This window comes from Botryllus schlosseri, chromosome 5 (assembly GCF_051294905.1).
Source record: "Botryllus schlosseri isolate E-star chromosome 5, Bs_hap1, whole genome shotgun sequence".
In the NCBI taxonomy this organism is placed as follows: domain Eukaryota; kingdom Metazoa; phylum Chordata; class Ascidiacea; order Stolidobranchia; family Styelidae; genus Botryllus; species Botryllus schlosseri.
The window spans coordinates 13,994,144-14,014,950 of NC_137240.1; the positions used below are offsets into that span (position 1 = coordinate 13,994,144).

The window sequence follows — 20,807 nt, forward strand, 5'->3', positions numbered from 1 at the left end:
GTATTTCGTACCTCAACATGTCCTGAATTAATCTTAAATCATCACCTGCCAAACTACTAACAATGCGCACTCAGAATCCCCGCCGGTAGCAGACTTCTTGAACACCTCGTCAGCAAGCTGCTGCTGCCGTGGTCATTGAAGCATAGCCGATTAGCCAATCAAGAGCCGTGGTTATTTGATTACTAGTCTTCTCGCCGTTCTATGGTCAGTGGCACGCCCATTCTTGAGCAGCTACTTTCAAACGCTTTGGTCGAAATCTTAACGGCTTTCCTGTAAGCTTCTTTCAGGCTAATTGTTGTTTTTTATCAATAAGCTATAGAATGAGACACAATCACGGAGACTTTTTGAGATTTTCCAAATTTTGGACAACCCTATTGTACATATCCAAGGTCACTTTTTTGGGTACTGTTGCCAATAAGCGAGACACGCAGAAAGATGACTTGATCATGAGAATCTGCCGACCTTTGGTTTAAATTCATGATACGATTTGTCCGTATAATTTTTCTGGAAAACATGGACAAAGACCGTTGGGATGAACTATAGTGTAGGGGTGTGCAATGAGAGGGTTCCGGCATATGAGACTTATTCAATACGAGTAGGCCTACAACCCCTTCCGCGTCGGGGCACATGAAGACGTAAAGTTTTGGTCATCAAACCGCCGATAAATGCGGTGCCAAAAACATAAGCGGCGACAAAACCTTGTCCAAAATGACCGATGCTGGGTGGCCAAACCTTTCGATATGGTTATGCTCCGTTGTCGGCACGGAATAGTCCCGTTCTTGCAATCTGAGCAGACAGTAGTACAAATGCGACACGTAGAGGAATTTTTCTGAAATCGCGTGCGTAAGATGTTTTGAGGGCTGTGATGGGTAGAATTGTGGTGTGCGCGTTCTGTACTGTATGTCATACTTTACATGCCCGCAAAATCGTAGCATGTTAATGTAATATTGAATTCCTTTTCACAGGTGAGGCTCGGGTTGCGAGAAAGCACAAAACTCGGATTTTGTTGGCAGTCTAAAAAGCTGCTTTAACGTTATTAAACTGTTATGAATTCTCAAGTTAGATTGAGCTAAATAGCCGAACACACAGTATCGTGAGTTTATTTGCTCTTATATACTGGCGCAGAACAGATTTTAAGACCTTGCCATCCAAGCACTAGTAGACGTTCTTGTACAAAACTCAACAACTTGTTTGGTTTTAGTGAAGTAGTTGAAATCAAATCGAGCGAAAAAAGTTGCCATTTTAATGAGACAAATGATAGCTTAAGCTACATAGTAGCCAATTTGTTGCACATCTGAAAAAATTGTTGTTAAGTATCTTCATACTTTTTGTATAACAATTTTCGGTTAGTGCGAATGAAATTTATTTTACAAAAAAAGTGCGAATGGAGCTCAAAAAGGTTGAAAAGCACTGCTCTAGACTAAACGATGTCGACTGCGACTACATGTGATCTATATGAGCTTGAGCATTAGCAACATGGCCAAAAATGAGCATATTATAAACTTGTGATGTAATCATGAGCGTGGTATAGTCATTATAATATGAGACTATACCCTACGTCTAAATAGTCTACATTGGATATGTCAGATTATTATGATATCGATTGCCTTAGCCCGCTTGTTGCGTAGGGCTCCAGAGACACGTCGCGCTGTTAATACTTTCTATAGGCGCTTCGCTAAAAGCGGGCACACATTACCAGCCTATCCGTGACTTGTAAGGGTAGAACTGGGTCCACATAATGTATTTGGGCCCTACGAATTTTCGCGCATTATCCTTCAACTTATAGAGGTATTTAGGCTACGTCCAATTAGTCTACATTGGATATGCCAGATCATTATGATATCGATTGCCTTAGCCCGCTTGTTGTGTAGGGCTCCAAAGACACGTCGCGCTGTTGATGGCGGATGTCGATACTTTCTATAGTCGCTTTTATGGTTAAGTGTGAGCATGGAGCATACATTACCAGCTTTTATTTGATCTGTAAGGGTAGGTAAAATGCAGCAGGTAAAATATTGATTGTTGAATAAAGTTTTACAGCAGGAGTGTCGAATTAAACTGGGATCGCTGTCTGGATTCAATCCATTATTAGAAAGCTTGCGGGCCAGACCTGCCAAATGATTCCAAAATGTTACCACCAAATCCATAACTTTGTTTTTCACTGGAATATATCTGATATCACTATAAACGGTGACGTTGGAATTTGGTTTATCATTTTTCAATCACCAATCGCATTTCTCTGAATGTCGAGGACCTTTTGCGTCAAAACTAATACAGTAGTATCACAGATATTTGAATTATATTCATTCTGTAGCCTGTATTTATATTCCTAATGTAACTTACGTAAAACGGATTTGCATTATTTTTTTCGCATCTGTGAATAACTGGCCCAACAGAGTTCGCACTTTTTCGCTCGCTTCTACCGAAGCGCCTATAGTATCAACAGCACGATGTGTCTCTGGAGCCCTACGCAACATGCGGGCTAATTCAATCGATATCATAATAATCTGACATATCCAATGTAGACTATTTAGACGTAGCCTAAATATCTCAATATGAAAATACTATTCAAATATCTCTATAAGTTGAAGGAGAATGAGCAAAATTTGGTAGGGCCCTTATACATTCTGTGGGCCCAGTTCTACCCTTACAAGTCAAGGAAAGGCTGGTAAGTTGTGCTCGCTTCCACCGAAGCGCCCATAGCAGTGATTCCCAACCGCGGCCCGCAGATAGCCTTCTTGCGGCCCCCAAAAAATATTAAGAAATCGAGTATTGACAAAAAATAAAATTTTCTCTTTATAAAATGCACGCGCTTGGCTTGGAGTCTGGAGTTTTTAATTAGGATTGCAGGAAAGTCGTGAGTAGACTGTTTACGTTACGTCGCTGCTGTTTCAATGCAATGTGCCCTAACTTTCCAGTTGAACGAGCAGTAGCTATAGATATAGGTATAGACAGGACCATAAGACACAAGACACATATCATCCGCAGGGACAAATTATGTTCCAGTGAAGAAATATCAATTTGAAATCATGTGCGTCTCTTGAGTTTAGTAGCCTACGTTTGGGCGATTCTATATTTTTTGATATAGCAGACAGGAGGTCACGAAATAACATCATGTTACGGGGTCATACCAGCGGGTTCTACGTGTCCAAGACACCTAAGTTAGGTCTACCGGCAAATCTGATTACGTGAGCAGCGATGACAAGAAATTGATAGCAATATATATGCAATTACCAATAAAATTGACCGATTTTATCACAAATTATCGAAAATTTCGCGCTTCGCGCTGGCTCACTTAACGGTACAACTAATTTCGTGATAAAAGCGAACAAGGTGATTGGGGTAGGTTTTTGAACCTATGGGAGCCCAAGACCAAAGTTTTTTATTATTGAGGGGTCCTATACCTTTTCAAACACATCTTCCTCGGCTCTACCTGTAAAACTGATGACGTGAACAGAGAGAGGATAAAATTGATAGCAATATATATGCGATTCCCGATTACATTGACCGATTCGATTATGAATTACAGAAAATTTTCGCGCTTGGCGCGTTTAGGCGATAAAAGCTGATTCACCAAACGGCCCCGAAAGCAGCATAATTGGTAGTCCTACAGCTCCGCACGACCGAAGCGTCCGAATTATTTGAAAGCTACTGTCGCACTGATTCCAAAAATACGAATTGAAATCTCGCCAGGGCAATAAAACTGCTCCTAAATAGCCACCAAAGGTCGATTGTTCTGAACAATGGGAGCGCAGCAACTCAATGACCATAACAATGGTCAATGGCTTCGAGCGATTGATCTGAACAATGCCAATTTTGATGACTATTTTGGGTCCGTTTCAGTGCCCTGGTATTCGTGCGGCCCTGACCGTACTCTGAAATTCTAAATTTGGCCCCGACACCGAAAAAGTTTGGGAACCACTGGCCTATAGAAAAAGTATCAACAGCGCAGCGTTTTTCTGCGGCGCGATTGCACAATGCACATTGCCATTGCCGCGACGCCAGCTGATCTCACTGTAGCCGCGCAGCCTCATCCTTGCTCTTGAGCTACTCTCTCATTTCGCCAGACAGCATTGTTGCGTCACACTGCCAATCTCCTCAACAATGAATAATTTGGGGCTGATTGTGGGAATTATGAGTTGAGGAAATCCCACCAATAAAACTACACTTTATGTTGATTTGCGAAATTATTTTGGTCCTTAAATAGCGTTGACACTGCATCCCTTACTTTGGTGCTTCGTACCCTATACTTTTGTGCTATCCCCAAGGGTTCCATGGACCCCTGGTTAAGAACCGCTGTTTAAAGGAACAATTCTGTATTCCTGGACCCGAACTCGATTGTCTTTGCTTAGTTATCTTAGTTTCAAACTCAAGTACGATTTTTTGCTCATGAAGCAAGCATTAGGCTAGGGGTGGGCAAACTGTAGTTCGCGATCGCGAGCCGCATGCGTTTCGCCATTTTGCTATAATGAATCAGGGATTTCTAGAAATACCTGGAGTGGATTATAAATTAATGTATTTTATTGCGTATTAACAATATGAGTATTGTTTTCGTGTAGTTCCTTTCAATTTGGTTTACAAGACTTCTAAAATTTAGGGGAAGGTGGCACTACAGGGTCAGAAATTTGGGATTGAACTCTCGACTCGAGTTCACATAAACGCTTCCCCCGCAACAATGGTCATCAATCAATGATAAATCATTGTGTTCAAAATGAACTTGATAATTAATTTATTTATTATTACTAGAGCGACTTGATTGAACTTTTTTAAAATACATTTCATCATGAAATTGATTAAGTTATAATCTAATGTTGCATTGTCTTATTTTATTGTTACTAAAATAGTCCCAACCTAAGGGCCTACGCATTTTGAAACGCTTCGCTTGCTAAATATCCAATACAATCAAAACAGAAATGAGTGTGTTCGGATCATAATTGTGATTTCAGAGTAGAACTTTCAGTGCTGTACTTGGAAAAAACGATTCGTGCGTGAGTTTGGTAGATTCGTCCTGTATATGAGCAGTTAGTTGCAAATTATTCATAACGCATCCATAACGAGTAGTCCAAAGCAATACAAAAAGCGGAAAGTTGAAGATAAATGCTGCTGCAATCAATAAAGAATCAACTTATAGGTGGGCCCATACTTCCGTTCCGGCGTCAATGGCAACGCAATACGTATTATTGTCATAATATGACATTATTATAATGAATTCGTTCGTTCGAGGCCAACCCCTACTGCGCCAGGACACATGAAGACGCTATGTTTTGGTCAGCATATCGATAGCTGGAGTTTGGTGCCAAAAACTGCCGGCGATCAAACCAAAATGACGTCCCTGGTTGGCTAATACCTTCAATATTGATATGTCCTGTCGTCGAAATGGTTGGTAATGAATAGTCTGAGTAGAAGGTCAGTACAAGTGCGACCCGTGGTCAAATAACACACTTTAATTTGAAATCACGTGAGTCAGACATGTTCCATAGAGCTGCATTGCGTACGACTGCTGTCTGCGCGTTCTCTATATCGTATAAATGCCCGCAAAATGTAGCATAATTATATTAAAAATGCATACGATTTGATGTGTGAGGCTTTGGGACGCAAGATGTCACTAAAACTCGGATTTGGGTCGCAGTCATAATGGTTTAAGAACCACTGCTTTATAATGTCGAATAAAAGCTTGCGTTTTGGCTTATAATTACGATTTTACTATAGTGTTGCCCGCGAATCAATTCAAATGCTGAATGCGGCCCGCGAGCTGAAAAGTTTGCCCACCCCTGTTCTAGGGTGTCGCGTACCATATCTCCCTCTGATATGGTGACACATCTTCTTTGCAAAATCGCTCAAACAGTGAATTTACTCTAAAAGCTTTAAGGTGTCCATTTTTTAACAATGAAAGCCGCTACAGAGGCTTTCGTCTCAGAACCAGTGATGAGCATCGGAGGTACTCGGATAGGGTTCGGACCAGATTTTGGACAATTTTGAGACAGTTGGATCGGATTCTATTGCAAAATTTTGTTTCGGATAGTTGTAACTCCTGCTTCGGATATTTCTGATCAGAAGTGACGTATGATTTTAAATCAAGAGTAAAAAAATCGTTAGCTCGACAACCAAACACGGACAGTAAACACGTTATGATAGGATTTATAACAATCTAAAGTTGTTCTGTCAAAGGTCCAAGAAAATATGTAGGCTATATCAGTTAATTCCAACCTTAAGCCTGTCTAAAAACGATATTCGGGGCTCAGGTGTAGGATTCTTCGGAAAAATTATTCGATTAGGATTTTTCGGATTCTGGACGGCATTATTCGGATTCACATAGATTTCTGGTTCAGATTCGGACGGATAGTTCCTCAGAGACTCAAGCTGTCGGACGGATTCGAATTCTCAGAAATCAATATCCGCTGATCCCTGCTCAGAAACGATTGAAATGCTACACGAAAATTGACGTGAGTTCCGGTCAAAATATGTCGACGAATGTTGGTTAGGGTTACCATACGTCCTCCTTTTCAGGTTTTTGAAAATGTCCTCCGAGGACGCTTAAATGTCCTCTTTTTTGAGATTTTGCGTCCTCTTTTTTGAGAATATAAGTAAAGTTCTGGCGGGTATTTCGGGAGCTGAGCCGGAAAGATGACCCCTTTTTTTATTCAACCACCTGGTAACGTGAAGGAAAAAAACTGTATTTTGGGCGCTTAGCGTGAAAGTTGGCCTTTTTTTAGTCAGAACACGAAGTGGGAAAAATTTACCATTTTTTCAAAATTTTTTTCAGGTATTTAAAGTTGGAAGATTTAGCGGGGGACGATAGCGTAGTGATAACGATAATCGCCTACTAATTAAGCTGTCGCATCCCATTTGATTCCCGTCGGAGGTTCATCTGGGCTCCTCGTACCCCCCATAACATGGAATCAAAGGCTGTATGCATCCCCAATTCCCCATGCCAAAGTTTGGACTACTCATACCTAGTACTCACTAGTGATGAGCATCGGAGCGGAGTCGGAGTGGATTCGGAGCGGAGTTTTGCCGATTTTGTGACAGTCGGAGCGGAGTCGGAGTTTACTACAGATATTTTTTCGGAGTATTGCAACGTTTGTCTCCGCCCAGCAAACACAAAACCGTAAAAGGATCATCCGGGATCATCTCGATTAGGTTCTGATTTTCTAAGTGTCGAGGGAATGTCTAAAATACGTAGTAGGATGGTCTTGTGGTTATATTCAATCAGAATAAATTCATACTCGGTGTTGTTCCATCTCATGCATTAGGCTTCGTTATATCCGGTAGTTAACCTAATAATGCAAATTTTCTATCTCTCGCGGGTACGACTAAAATACGTAGAAAGGATGACTTTGTCGGTACATTCAATCACGATGAATTCTATCCGGTTTTGTTCGATCTCATGCGGTAGCTTCGTTCTATCCATTAGAAAACAATGTTCTCCCTTCGTTTTATTGCGTGAGGATGTCACCGGTGTTGTATATTCGTGTTGTTGCTCTAAGGTCGAATAGTTTTGTTTTCCTCTGATATATATGATCTTCATTATATATATATTCGCTCTTTCGGTAATCTCGCATGTTCAACGAGTATGGTTAATAGTTTTATTCAGAGAATAACTAAATAAGTGATATGTTGTACGTTTAGGAATATGATTATCGATGCGTGACTTCTAGAATATTTCGGCGATTCAAATTTCACGTCATCGCGCCATACAAAGATTTGACTCGCAACAGGTCGCAGCCAGGCATAGTTCGTTCTTTCTGTATGGTAAATGCCGTAAATATATAGGAATTGTGACTGACTGAGGTAGCGGGTTGAAGGTATATATGCAGTAGCATATAGCTTATGGGGTATTTCGAATTGCCTGTAGTATATGACGCCTAGAGCTGTTTGACTTTCTGCAAAACAGGTGTAGACAACTATAGAAAAGTTTCAGCTTTTCCAGGTTAGAATTAGAGCTAAACCGTTTTTCCGAATTAGATTACAATTATATTGCTGGCATTTCGCTCTAATTTAGTGAAGTTAGACCACTATAATTCGCTTCAAACATCTGAATTACCGGTACCTATACCTACGGTATATCATAATATTTATGCTTGAATTTTCTAGGTATATAAGTCATATCGATACATTCCTGTAGAACACTGATTCATGATTTTATAAAAATTGGTGCAAGAATGGACATTTTCAACTTGATGTTGATTAATGGAGCAAAATTTGATATTTGAGTGCAATTATACCTCGAATCCAGTGACAAGATTATTAATCGTTGAAACCAAACGCAGCTTGATTATGTTGGCCCAGAGAATTTAGCTAGCCAGACCATATTGATGGAATATGGTCACAGTAAGATAATATTTTGGGGTATTTTACATGAACTTTCCAACATTTGATTTGATATGTCCACTTAAACAGTTGTTATTCTGCTTTCGAATAAGACCTTAATTGCTGGTTTCAATGGTAACTGTGTTTGTCAAAGGCTGCAAAGGTAATTTCTTTTCCATGTTAGATGTTTATTTGTTTGTTTGTGGTGTTCATGGTGGTGGTTCGACTACACTGGTCATTTTACACCAGGCCGGATCTTATTATTATTATTCCGTATCTGCCCGATTACCAGTGAACTCGGCACTTAGTGAATTCGGCCGCACAAACTCGGCACTTGGTGAATTCGGCCGTGGTAGATCTCGTAGCGGTACCGGTCACCATGATTGGTTACTGGAATGTTTGCCGGTGAACTTGGCACTTTGAGTGGTTGTCAATGTTGTACGGGGGTCAGGGCATGCGTAGATCACACAGTCACGGCGTGATTAGATCACAGATTGTGTAATTGCGGGAAATAAAGCGACGCTCTTCACTTGGTGAACTCGGCCCTTGGAGGAATTGGCACTAGAACACCTTCGCATTAGAAATGCATTTAGTATGAATGAACAGTATCAAAAAGGAAATTTAAACGTGTCGTTGCTCGTGGTAGATCTCGTAATCTTGGGATCCTTCAACCGTGTCATCAAGACACCCTAATCCCAGAGTGGAATCGTCTCTCCAAAGGCAAAAAATGATTTATTTTGACGTGATCATGCGAAACATTTGTTGATGAGGAACACTGGCTTGTCGTGATCGATAAACGAAGAAGCGACGCTTGATGTTCCACAGTTTTGATCTCACATACAACGCCAAGATCCATCTTCTCAAAACTTACACGACACAGGCCCGTGACTCACGCCATCGATTCCAAGCAGACCGCGCGTGGTCGGTATATGAGCGCTGTGTTAGTTCCCGTGGCTACGCAATCCGTGATCTAATCACGCCGTGACTGCGCGATCTACGGATGTCCTGACCTCCTTACAAGATTGACGAATCACTTGATAATACTATTATTAGTTTGATAATTCATATTAATCGCTGTAAATACACTTCATTTCAAAATTTCCCGAGGGCCGAATTCACCAAGTGCCGAGTTTGTGCGGCCGAATTCACCAAGTGCCGGGTGCATCGGCAACCATCTGCCCACTTACAGCACGGCCCACTCCTAGGCTTTTTAAGACATGGCTATGCGAATCAGATGGCGAGGAGGAGCCTAGATAAACGGCCAACACTTCGGTAGGAATTATGGAGTCGACGTGTCACGCTCGAACCCGCAATTCATTGGTGTTTAGCTATAATGGAACGTACCACTACGTTTCCTCGCCATACCTTGTAAAATGAGACCGTAGCATTTGGCATTTCGTGTGGCAATTGACTTTTGTGCGGAAAATTGTGTTCGTTTTAGAACTTATCCGAAACTTTTATTCCGCCATAGATTGTATATGATAAAACGATATCGGAATTGATCCTAGAAGAATTCCAAAGCAACTCACCACAAATGAGGATTTAAAGAAGTTTGATGGAAAATTGAATGAAAGCAAAAATCTTTGCAAGAGATGTGGTATGTTGAATCTGTTTTGGTATTTTTAAATAGGCCTACTTTGTTGTGCCGATAGCAGACGGTATATATAAACGTAAGATGTGGAAGCTATCAAGGTGTTTTTAGAAATTCCGTCAGTCAAAGTGGACGATCGTATTGCTTGGATTATATTTAGGCTTATTTTAGCATCTTTGAGATGCAACTCTAAACGTGGACGGTCATGAACAGTAGGGCTCTTCAAAAATGACTTTTTTTCTCAAATCGTACTGGCTACTTGATAAAATTGTTAGGTTACCTAATTTAAGCCTACAAACAAAGATGGTTCAAATCCAGCCAGTATCCGCTTTGCTACAAGAGAAGAAAGTTCCTATTTATTATATAAAAATGAATAATAAAAAATTTGAAGATTTTCTGTTAACCCCATGAAAGTGTTAGGCTGTCTATAGAAACGATGCTCACCAAATTTGGTTCAATTCCAACCAGTGGAAGCGGAGTTATTGCTGTTGAAAAATTTGGATTTTAAAAAATAGTACTTACGGTGAGCACAACTTTAATAAGTAAACAAAGAATCGGTCACCGTAAATACTATTTTATTCAAATCCAAATTTTTCGACGGCAATATCTCCGCTTCCACTGGTTGGAATTGAACCAAATTTGATGAGCATCGTTTCTATAGACAGCCTAACACTTTCATGGGGTGAACAGAAAATTTTCAAATTTTTATTACCTATTTATTTTTATATAATAAATGGAAACTTTCTTCTCCTGTAGCAAAGCGGTTACTGGCTGGAATTGAACCAAATTTTGTGTTTAGGCTTAAATTAGGTAACCTAACAATTTTATCAAGTAGCCAGAACGATTTGAGAAAAAAAGTCATATTTTAAGAGCCCTAATGTCCATGTCAGAGAAACGTTTTAGGGTAGGCCTACTCATGTCTCGCAGCGTTCTCTACATAATTGTCAATTGCGGTACAAACTGTTTGCTTGTATTGGTAAAGCCCATCCAACTTCGAATTGTAAAATGTTGGGAGTCTTGATATCAAATTTTTGAAAGGTGCACTTTGAGAAGATTTCGGAATCTGTCAAATTATACAAAAATTTAGCAAATTCTTTGACATATTTCATCTATTTGGGACTCGATCAACGTAAAAGAATTGGTAATCATTTTATACAATATATTGTATTTGTAGTTGAAGTATAGTAATAATTCTTATGGTTACCGCACTTGTAACGATTCACGGCCATAACTGGAATAATTAGAATGATGTAACTTTCAAATTGTCATGCATTTTGCAACAACATTGTTCTCAATTTTCAAGGTGCTGACCATTCGAGGAAGAATCACCCACCGGGAATTCACGATCCGTAAACGCGGCCGACTGTTTCTCTCCTCAAGCGGAAGCGACAGAGAAGAGGAACGAAGAGAAAAAAGGAGCAGAAATAGCAAGAGTGTGACAAGTCGCGTCCGTTCGCTTTAATGCGTATTTCCATCCGCGAAGTAGTAGGTGGGAAAACTAATGGGCGTTTGGTTAGCGCTTATATAAGGTTGACTCCAGTGCTGTATTTGCTAAATGTTGCTATGAAATAGGGGTGGTGTCATTTGGTATCAATATTGACTATTGAAAGACCATTTGTTAGTGGTCATGGATTTGTTCGGCCAGTATGCAGTAATTTCTGATGGTCACTTCCCGGGCTTCTGTTCTCTAACCCCTCATGATTGTTATTCTGCTTCTAGTAAGACTGTCGATTCTAATGTTTTATCGTATCATTTGTCGGAGGTTTCGCTCGCTTTATTTACAACGTTTTGCTCTCTGCTAGGTCAATTACTTTCCTGGCTGTGTATCACTACAGCCTAAGAAACTGCACTAATTCTCATTTTAATGTCTTGCTAGTTATCTTGCTGTCAATTCTAATAATTTGTTGATGTCTATACCAGTGCAGCCAGCCAGCCACTCAAATGTTTTGTTCTCTGTACACAATATTGTTAGGTCTTCAGCTTTCCAGACAGAGTATCATTCCACTTTCTAGACTTGAGTATATATCTCTCCAACTAGCTGCCAAATAACTGATTCATTTGGATTGTTGAATTGATCATTTTGGACAGAATGTGAAGAAATTTTAGTAAGAATTCTTTTATGTTAGTGGCTGTTTTCAAAGATTGCTGAAGTAGTCATCGTTGATCTTGATACACAAGTAGAAGTGGCGATTGAAGTCAGTTCTCTAGTCAAGAATTCTTTTTGTGTTAGTGGCTGTTTTCAAAGATTCCTGAAGTAGTCATCGTTGATCTTGATACACAAGTAGAAGTGGCGATTGAAGTCAGTTCTCTAGTCAAGAATTCTTTTTGTGTTATTGGCTGTTTTCAAAGAGTGCTGAAGTAGTCATCGTTGATCTTGATAATCAAGTAGAAGTCACGATTGAAGTCAGTTCTCTAGTCATATAATATTAAAAAATATAATAATAAAACTTGAAAACTTGAGTGGAAATAGTTCAGAATCGAATCCATTTTAGTAAGTATGGGCGAAAAAAATGTAGGAGTCATTCGTTAGTCTCTACCTCTGCCATTTTCGCAGTACGAATGTCTTAGCTATTAATCATCATTTTCATTTTATTTCTGCAGGGTGTTGAAAAGAAAAGGCCGCATGCTGGTTATTTAACTGGCTCATCAGAAGATGAAACCTGATGATAAGGACTGTTTTCACTTTCTTTATAAAGACATTCGTTCGTTTGTTCGTTTTATTTTTTACAACGGCATTATTGCCAATTCGTTTGAAATTAAATTATCACAAATGTGATTAATACGTAGTAAATAATGTGGCGTGTGTACGCAGCCGTGATCAGGTTAAGCCCATAGTGGTAGAAAACAGGTTATTATATCAGGATCTTCTTCTTCTAACGTAGGATCTACATTCTACTCACCATGTTTAAAGGCTGTAGCATCTGCATAATATTGACATTATTGAAGGACATGGAAAAGACGTTGAATTGAGTCGACACAAAATCCCCCTTTCTACGACCTGCCGAGATCTAATATCTACTATATCGGCTCGGCTTTTCTACATCTTTGGTCTGTACTGTGTTTGCTGGGCGATATCTTTGGATAGCTCTGACCAGAATACACTCTTGATTATGATTACAAACCAAAACACAGACAGTTGACACCTTGTAAAGTTGTAATATGGCGGGTAACATGCAAAAATGATTGCCAAAGTGCAAAAAAATCAGCCATCTGCACTGCAATTGGGGACTGGAGAGTAGACAATACTATGAGGCCATGCAACCCTATTATCACATTAATTTAGTAAAACACATTTACCAAGTGTACCATGCTTGCCACTGTTTCGGATACTTGACGAGATTCATCGGAGTATGGAGTCTGGGAGTCCGGGATCGAACTCTTCGGAGTCGGAGGGAGTTTTCCTCAGACACTATAAAGTTGTCGGAGGGATTCGTAGTCTCGAAAAACACTATCCGCTCATCACTGGTTAGGCTTACCATACGTCCTCTTTTTTGAAAGTGTCCTCGGAGGACGGCCTTTTGTCCTCTTTTTTGAGATTTTGTCCTCTTTTTTGAAAATTTATGTCAGATTTAGAGCAAATTGCGAGTGATATGCCGTAAATTAGTACAGAAGTGACGCTCCGGAGGGTATTTCGGAGCGAAAAACGCTATATTGAGCTCCGAGCGGAAAGATGACCATTTTTTATTTTTTTTAGTCATCCACCTAGCAATGCGAAAAAAAAACGGTATTTTGAGTTCTGAGCGCGGAGAGATGACCTTTTTTTAGTCAACCGGTCACAAAGTGGAAAAAATTCACCGGTTTTTGAGAATTCTACTCTAGTTTTGCAAGTCTCAAATTTCTGAAAAAGTGTCCTCTTTTTAGATTTCCAAAATATGGTAATCCTACTACTGGTACTGATGTGCTCACCACTACTGCCCCGAAGTATAAAAACTGGTGATATCAAATCTAATTTCAGCAATAACTGCACGGTTCAGTGCTCTGCGATGTCGCGAGATTTGCAATGTTGTTTACAATTTCAACAGGTATGTTTTGCAGCTGCTTTTCGCAAGTATTTTGTCTGTGGCTTGACTAAGGTATATGCCATGCGTGATTGTAGCACTAGACCTAGTCTGGATCTACTACATTCGAAAACCGCATGGAATAGTTTAGTTTATTAGATGAATTTGCTATCATGGCATCGGAAACTTACAGGCGGAAACATTCGTGCACGATCATTTTGAACGATAACTAGAATGACTCTATGTGAATCTCTCCATCCGTTGTGTCAGGAAAAGAGTTCTATTTGCATTATTTGGAGTTAGAATTAACGTATAATATGGTGATATGAAAGTATAGTAAACCAAATAACCGATCATGTATTCATTGCATTGTATTACTGTTCATCTTGATGTGACATAATACTAGGCTTACCATACGTCCTCTTTTAAGAGGATTTGTCCTCTTTTTTGAAAGTGTCCTCGGAGGACGCCCTTTTGTCCTCTTTTTTGAGATTTTGTCCTCTTTTTTGAAAATTTAGGTCAGATTTAGAGGAAATTGCGAGTGATACGCCGCAAATTAGCGCAGAAGTGAAGCTCCGGCGGGTATTTCGGAGGGAAAAGCGGTGATTTTAGCTCTGAGCGAAAAGAAGACGTTTTTTTTTTTTAGTCATCCACCTGGCAATGTGGAGGGAAAAACGTTATTTTGAGCTCTGAGCGGAAGTGATGACCTTTTTTTTTTTTAGTCAACCGATCACAAAGTGGGAAAAATTTACCGGTTTTTGAGCATTCTTGCATGTCTCAAATTTCTGAAAAAGTGTCCTCTTTTTGCATTTCCAAAATATGGTAAGCCTACATAATACCCTGATAATGGGGATGCCGCTGTTCCCATGAGGAGATGGAGGAATAAACAAAGAATTCCATTTTTACTTCAGAAAATAAGTCATGTTTAAATTACACAAGTTTTCTGTGACTAACACAATGTGGATCCGTAATTCAATCGACATATTCTGTTTACGCTTACCAACATGGAATGAAAGAAATCATTATTTACAAAATTGCTTCTCGACGCATGTGCACAATGATCGGAACGACATATTGATCCTACAACAGGCTTCTGATTGGATAACAACACAACGACTGGAAAACGGATATAATGGCAGTGTTTTGGATTGCTTCGGAAGTCTGGTTCTCAAAAACTTTAAGATTGAATGGAGAAAGTGCTTTAATAAGATAGGCAAATATGACAATGCAACGTGAGCAACATTTCCTATTGTTTTTCCGAGGTTGATGAAGCACAGCATGGTCGATTTACATATGCCCATTATCCCTCTTGGAACGAAATAACGACGTTCCTAAGTATGTGATTAAGTCAAGTTGACAAAATGAGAACTCTTTCCAATTTATTGAATTTTAATGTAGCGGCATTTTCTTAAAAATCAGACTGCTGCGATGTTCTTGATGACTGTTAAAATATGAACTAATGCAAACAATTCTACTTCAACTGTAACTTCATTGTTAGACGTATTGCTATGGTCATCCAACATGTTGTCTTCCATTCTTCCTAGCCGTCTACTGTGCAGTGAAGATCAAATATCGGATGCTGTTGCAGAAATGACGGAGACTTATAATACCCCTGTTGCGTTTCCATGCAATATTCACGGACACAATGCACTTGAGTAGTTATTAACAATGAAACATGAATTTGCAGTCATTTCTGTATCAATTTCTGATGTCCTCATACAGTGAGAAGATAATCATTGGACAGGCAGTGCCATCACAGATGTGGGACTCCTCAGACGGGGAATTGAGACACATGGAGCTTATGAAGCATGTAAAAATTAACTATTGTAACCTTTCAAAATACATTGTATCATGTTCTCTACAACAAACATTGCCACACTATTACAGCTCTTTAATCATCCCTCAAGACTGAGCTTGGTCAACGAAGAAGCTTCATCTGGCTCTCGATCGGTGTGCAGAAGTTGTTACTACAATGTGTCGGGCGTAGCCTTGAAGATTCATGACACGAAGATATCACCTTTTGACATGGTAGGGGATCTCACATCCAGATACCTATGTTTAAGCTATGCATGACCATATATGATATATATTGTAAGTACGGTTATGTGACATGTTTCTCTAGCCAATTTTTGAATATTATCCCACTAGCCCCTGTTGTATTGCAAATAATTTACATGGTAGGACAATTAGTGTATTTCTGTAACCGAAATTTGATTGCAATTCTGACGATGGTTAGTATTCCACACCTCAAATTCATATGCATAAATTTGCAGGGAACTGTTGAATGCACCAGAAATATTGCTATCACCACTGTTAATTTACGCCAAATATTCTCCTCGATTCTATCGGATGCACTGTTGAAAAGGTAAAATTTGCTCTTTTGATATAGGTTGTTTGCTGATTTTAATGCAAATTTTAGAAACGGCAAGCAATGTCTGATGCTACATCACAGTCTTGCTCCTGTGAAGGTCATGGTATCCTGCGAGTTATCGAACAACAGTGAAGACGATGCCGTGGCCAAGGTTATGCATCTGCTTAGTAAACTTTTTCAAAATTCCTTATATTAACGGTCATCTCATCAGAAGCTTCCAAAGTTTAGATTTGGAGTATTGTGCACTGTGCATTAGGGTTCTCAAAAGTAACTTTTTGTCCAGATTCCGTGGACTCAGTGATTAAATTGTTAGGTTGCCTAAAACCTAAAATTTCCGAAGTCATGATTATCCCACAAAATTGTCACCAAGTGCAATGAAATCGGCATTGTCGAAAAGATACCAAAGTATCTTTAATGAGATGGATAACAGGAATTATAGTCTTTGTGGTCGCATAAAAGGTACATATTTGAAATTCGACATATTACATTATGTTGTGACGTCATAATGGGTGATACTCGATTTCTCGACTCGAAGCATTTCACGTGATTCAGAATCGATCACTCAGGTACTCGATTTTGCGCAGCCCTAACCATGACCATCTTAACAGTTAGGAAATGAATTATGTGACATGGTGACATCATGGGATATCACTTGTTGGAACGGTATTAGGGAAGACTGCACAGTGGAGCGTGCTGATGAAATAGGATGTCTATACACGGTCGTCGTGAGAGCATCAACATTGACAGACGGCGTTGTGTTTATAAGAAGCATATTGACCACACTTTCGGTACGCTAGTATTTTACTCATTTCGGGCGGGGGTCTCTAATTGTTATTCGTGCCACATTTCGATGTTGCAGATGAAAGTTCATGTGACGCAACTGCACAAGTTCCTGCATAAGCATCTGAGTTATGCCTACTTGGATGAAGTGACGAGTGAAGAAAACATGATGGTGTCTTGAATGATGTATGTTGTGCTCTCATCCTGATACTTATCAAAGTGAGTGGCGAAGAGGCCCTTTTGGAAATCTCTGTCACTGCTGTGTCCGTTGATATTACGAGACGATAAAAATATCTTCATATCTATCCAAACAATTTCAACACGGCAGTTTTATCAGCAGGGGAATAAAAAAATTTATTCCCTCGCGGCAACAATGTTTCTATAAATAACAGTTATGTAGACAAGTAAGAGCATTACTACGAAAATATCATCTAGGAATCCCATTATGCCGAACACGGCTTCTGGCAAGAAGTCGATAGGGGAAATAAGGTATAGAAATATGGCGATTGCACACAGAATAATCCGTATCCGAAACATGACAACAAGACCATCCATAGAAAAGAACTCCCTTGCCAGATGTCTCAAAAGAGCAGGGATGTCTCTGATATAATCAAGAATCTAAAAAGGGCATGTTACGGTTTATTACAAACTTGCAAGGCGAACAAATGATACTCACGGGTCTCGGTTCACCAGAAAATCTTCTGTTATATTCCTGGATGCTGGCACACGTGGTCCTAACAGCATCCGAATCAGGAATGTCGCCCGTCCGAAAATTCCTCAGCAAGATGGTTACTTGCTGTCTGCATACTGGGCACTGAACGGCGCCAAGCCAGTTTCCGAACCGCCAGTATGTAATCAAACATTGTGCTGTAAAAATAGCCAAGAGTCAATGATAAAATTTTTATTGGAGAGAAGCAGGGTACGTACCACAAAACACGTGTCCACAGTTTGTTCCAATAGGCAATCTGTAATCTTGTAGGCATATTGGACAAATTGGGTTAGGGAAGTACGGTCTTCCACCATTCGGTAAAGTATCCTACAGAAAACAAGTAGTGAAAGTGGTTGCTTGGGTTTGAATAGAAAAATTCTGGAAGAAAAAACAATTCTATTGCAGCATTGAGATCAAGTTTCTATCTGCAAATCTCAATTCATTTTCAGTAACTGCAGTATTTGACTGGAGTCCAGTCATGCAAATTGACTAGAATCCGGTCAAGTTTTCTCAAATTTTGGTTTTCAGACAATTTGAATTGATGTGTGGATGCGGTTGTCTGCAGCCGTAACTCCAAAATCCATGCAGACATTCATTCCATTTCAACAACCAAGCCACGAGACAATATATGCCAGTGACTGGTCCCGAGTCATCCCAACAGTGTCATAGTCATAGCAACAAGGATGAAATTGTGCCAAAATGTTAACTATGTATACACAGAATGCAGAGGCGGTCAGAGCTGTGGATATGTATTCGAGTATACGTAGCGATTTCAAGACTTAGTTTAGTATTTTACTTAGGTAAATTGGCATATTATACCTTGATTGGTTGATTAATTGCTAGCGATAACCCTGAAAATCGAAAGATGTATACTCGACCAAAGCAGAAAGAGTGATGGAACTGAAACCAGGTGCAATTACATAAATACGTTCAGTTATTATGATAGCGTAGCTTATTAGTTATGATGATTGCACTCGTAACCAACTCAGGTGTGTCAAAAAACGACTGACTACCTCTCATAGCAGACAAGGGCAAACTGTAGCTTGTAGCAACATAGTAGACGCTGGCGGTGATGGTAGTGTGAGTTTGGTTTGTTATGATAAACCAACACTGGTTTTATCAAGCCTTTCAAGAAATGGCCTGAACCGAGATGTTGTATTTGAATAGAAATATCAGAAATATTCTTTCCAATCAACTGTGAATGTTTTACTTTAAGTTCACATATATTTTCACACTCGAATAATGCCCATATACAAACAGTAGCTGTATCTTCATCCTCTCCCGTTTCATCCAAAAGGATTCTGCTTCTCGTGGCTTCAACACGCTCCTGATTCTGTGGGTGAATTTCATTTTGTGTCGTTGAAAGAAACTTCCTAAAATGTGAGCACTGCATAACACAGAGCAGAATGATGAAACCTCGAATGTACTGACCTTCCAATGTAAGCTGTGATTGGAACAATGACTAATAAAACAGTTGACAAAAATATAACCACATCATCCCCGACCCCTTCAATGTAGGTGCTGCTTTGTTCATCAGACATGACTCGGGCATGGGAGGCCTACTCTCTGTACTTCACCCAATACGATGAGCTTACTACTTTACAATACATGTTCGGTCCTACAATGCTGAAACAAAACATGGATGATACACACTGCCATATTACATCTCCAAGTTGCTGCACTTTTGTGAGGTGTGAGCTGTCAGGATATTGTGTACCAATAGTTCAATTTCAAATAAGTTTGAAAAACGCATTATTGTATTAAACTTTGCGATCGATTTTTTGTTTTGTGCCTTCTCTGGTCTTACTAGTTGTATATGTATTCACCAATTTTATGCTGAAAGAGGGGGAATAACCCACACTTGACAATATGCACCCCTGATTTTGAATCCCGTGGAATTACAAGCTCATGAGGTGATACTAGACAGTATCAGTCAGTCATTGAGCAATAGAAAACCTATAGGATTATCCTACTTTGTTAAGTAATAGAATTTCTTGGAAATAAAACTGAATGACGTAAACTGAATCCTTGCTACTCGTAATCTTGCCAAGCTCTTTTTTGATCTTTATGATTGCCAGATTTCCTATACTGGCATACCAAATGAATCTTGGATTATCACATTTTCAGATGAGCTGCCGGCTATAAGATATAATTTTATTACCTTTCTGTAGTAATAGGAGAACACTGATATATCCCTATCCTTGACAGATAATAATTTTCACCTCATACATATAAGCTCTGGGGTCTCGTCTAACGATGTAGAAGACTGCTCCTGCTGATATTTCAAGCTGGCTGATATTGGTCAGAATTCTGGGAATGATATCGCAATCAGAACTTTTATAGAGATAAGATAGGATGGCAGTTTAAACGAAATACATGAACTTCGAAAATTACTGTTGTGAGATAGTTTTTATGGGCTAAGCAACAAAGCAGGTATATGCAGCCCAGTTGACTTGACAAACGGGAGTCCATGATCGTCAGATCGATGTCACTCGTCAAACGCTCGACAAATCAGAAATCAATCACGCTAACATTGTTATGGTCACTTGTAGGGCTACGAAGCTATTCAGGATTCATTCTTCAAATTTACACTGTCCTTCTGCCAGTTCTGCGCATTGGCGGGATTGCGGCCTGGCCGAGCGCTGAATCCGAGCAACCACCACGGGACCGTGCCGTAATACTGCCTAAGGTAAACACTCGGCAACCGTGTACTGTACATTAGCAACAAATTTTAACTACGTCGCCGAAATCGTTTTCGCAGATCGATCGGTCAGTACATCAGCCAACTGTACGCGTACGCCGGACGGTAGTAGTATATGATTTTGTTGATTCTCCTCGTCACGGCTGACAACTTTCCGAAAACAAAATAGTAGCTCAGTGGTTTGATTTAGACATCACTTTGTAGTTTGGAGAGTGGAGATGGAGACCAGTAAAATGCCAAAAGCACATATTATCTAAAAAGTAATTATTAGGGATCTCCAATATGATGAGTAATCTGCTGCTGCCTTTTAGATACACGCTTCCATTCTTTGCTATCTTTTCCATTTGATC

At 39.7% G+C, this 20,807-nt stretch overlaps 2 protein-coding genes and 2 long non-coding RNA genes across 6 annotated transcripts in view; 2 read left to right on the plus strand and 2 right to left on the minus strand.

Annotated features, from left to right (window-relative positions):
* LOC145439151 (uncharacterized) overlaps positions 1–20,807 on the minus strand; it is a 168,417-nt gene that overhangs the window by 91,347 nt on the left and 56,263 nt on the right. The window lies entirely within an intron of this gene.
* LOC145439150 (uncharacterized) lies at positions 7,934–12,678 on the plus strand. 2 transcript variants are annotated; one of them, XR_013915102.1, is made up of 3 exons: positions 7,999–9,904; positions 11,202–11,387; positions 12,500–12,678. It is a non-coding gene; the product is annotated as an uncharacterized LOC145439150 (long non-coding RNA). The 2 variants fall into 2 exon arrangements; XR_013915101.1 differs by having other exon boundaries at positions 7,934–9,904; positions 11,202–12,678.
* LOC145439134 (uncharacterized) lies at positions 14,778–20,149 on the plus strand. 2 transcript variants are annotated; one of them, XM_080316615.1, is made up of 9 exons: positions 14,778–15,128; positions 15,441–15,551; positions 15,619–15,706; positions 15,784–15,924; positions 16,170–16,261; positions 16,316–16,418; positions 16,876–17,055; positions 17,127–17,266; positions 19,965–20,149. In XM_080316615.1, the coding sequence occupies exons 1-8, from the start codon at positions 14,818–14,820 to the stop codon at positions 17,226–17,228; spliced, it is 1,128 nt and encodes a 375-aa protein (XP_080172741.1). In that variant the 5' UTR covers positions 14,778–14,817; the 3' UTR covers positions 17,229–17,266; positions 19,965–20,149. The 2 variants fall into 2 exon arrangements, with proteins under 2 accessions (XP_080172741.1, XP_080172740.1); XM_080316614.1 differs by lacking the exon at positions 19,965–20,149 and having other exon boundaries at positions 17,127–17,915.
* LOC145439141 (E3 ubiquitin-protein ligase RNF170-like) lies at positions 17,376–19,422 on the minus strand. Its single transcript, XM_080316623.1, has 5 exons — positions 19,188–19,422; positions 19,015–19,129; positions 17,975–18,083; positions 17,724–17,914; positions 17,376–17,665 (listed from the first exon to the last, which is right to left on the minus strand). Exons 1-5 carry the CDS (start codon positions 19,295–19,297, stop codon positions 17,402–17,404), a joined length of 789 nt encoding a protein of 262 aa, XP_080172749.1. The 5' UTR covers positions 19,298–19,422; the 3' UTR covers positions 17,376–17,401.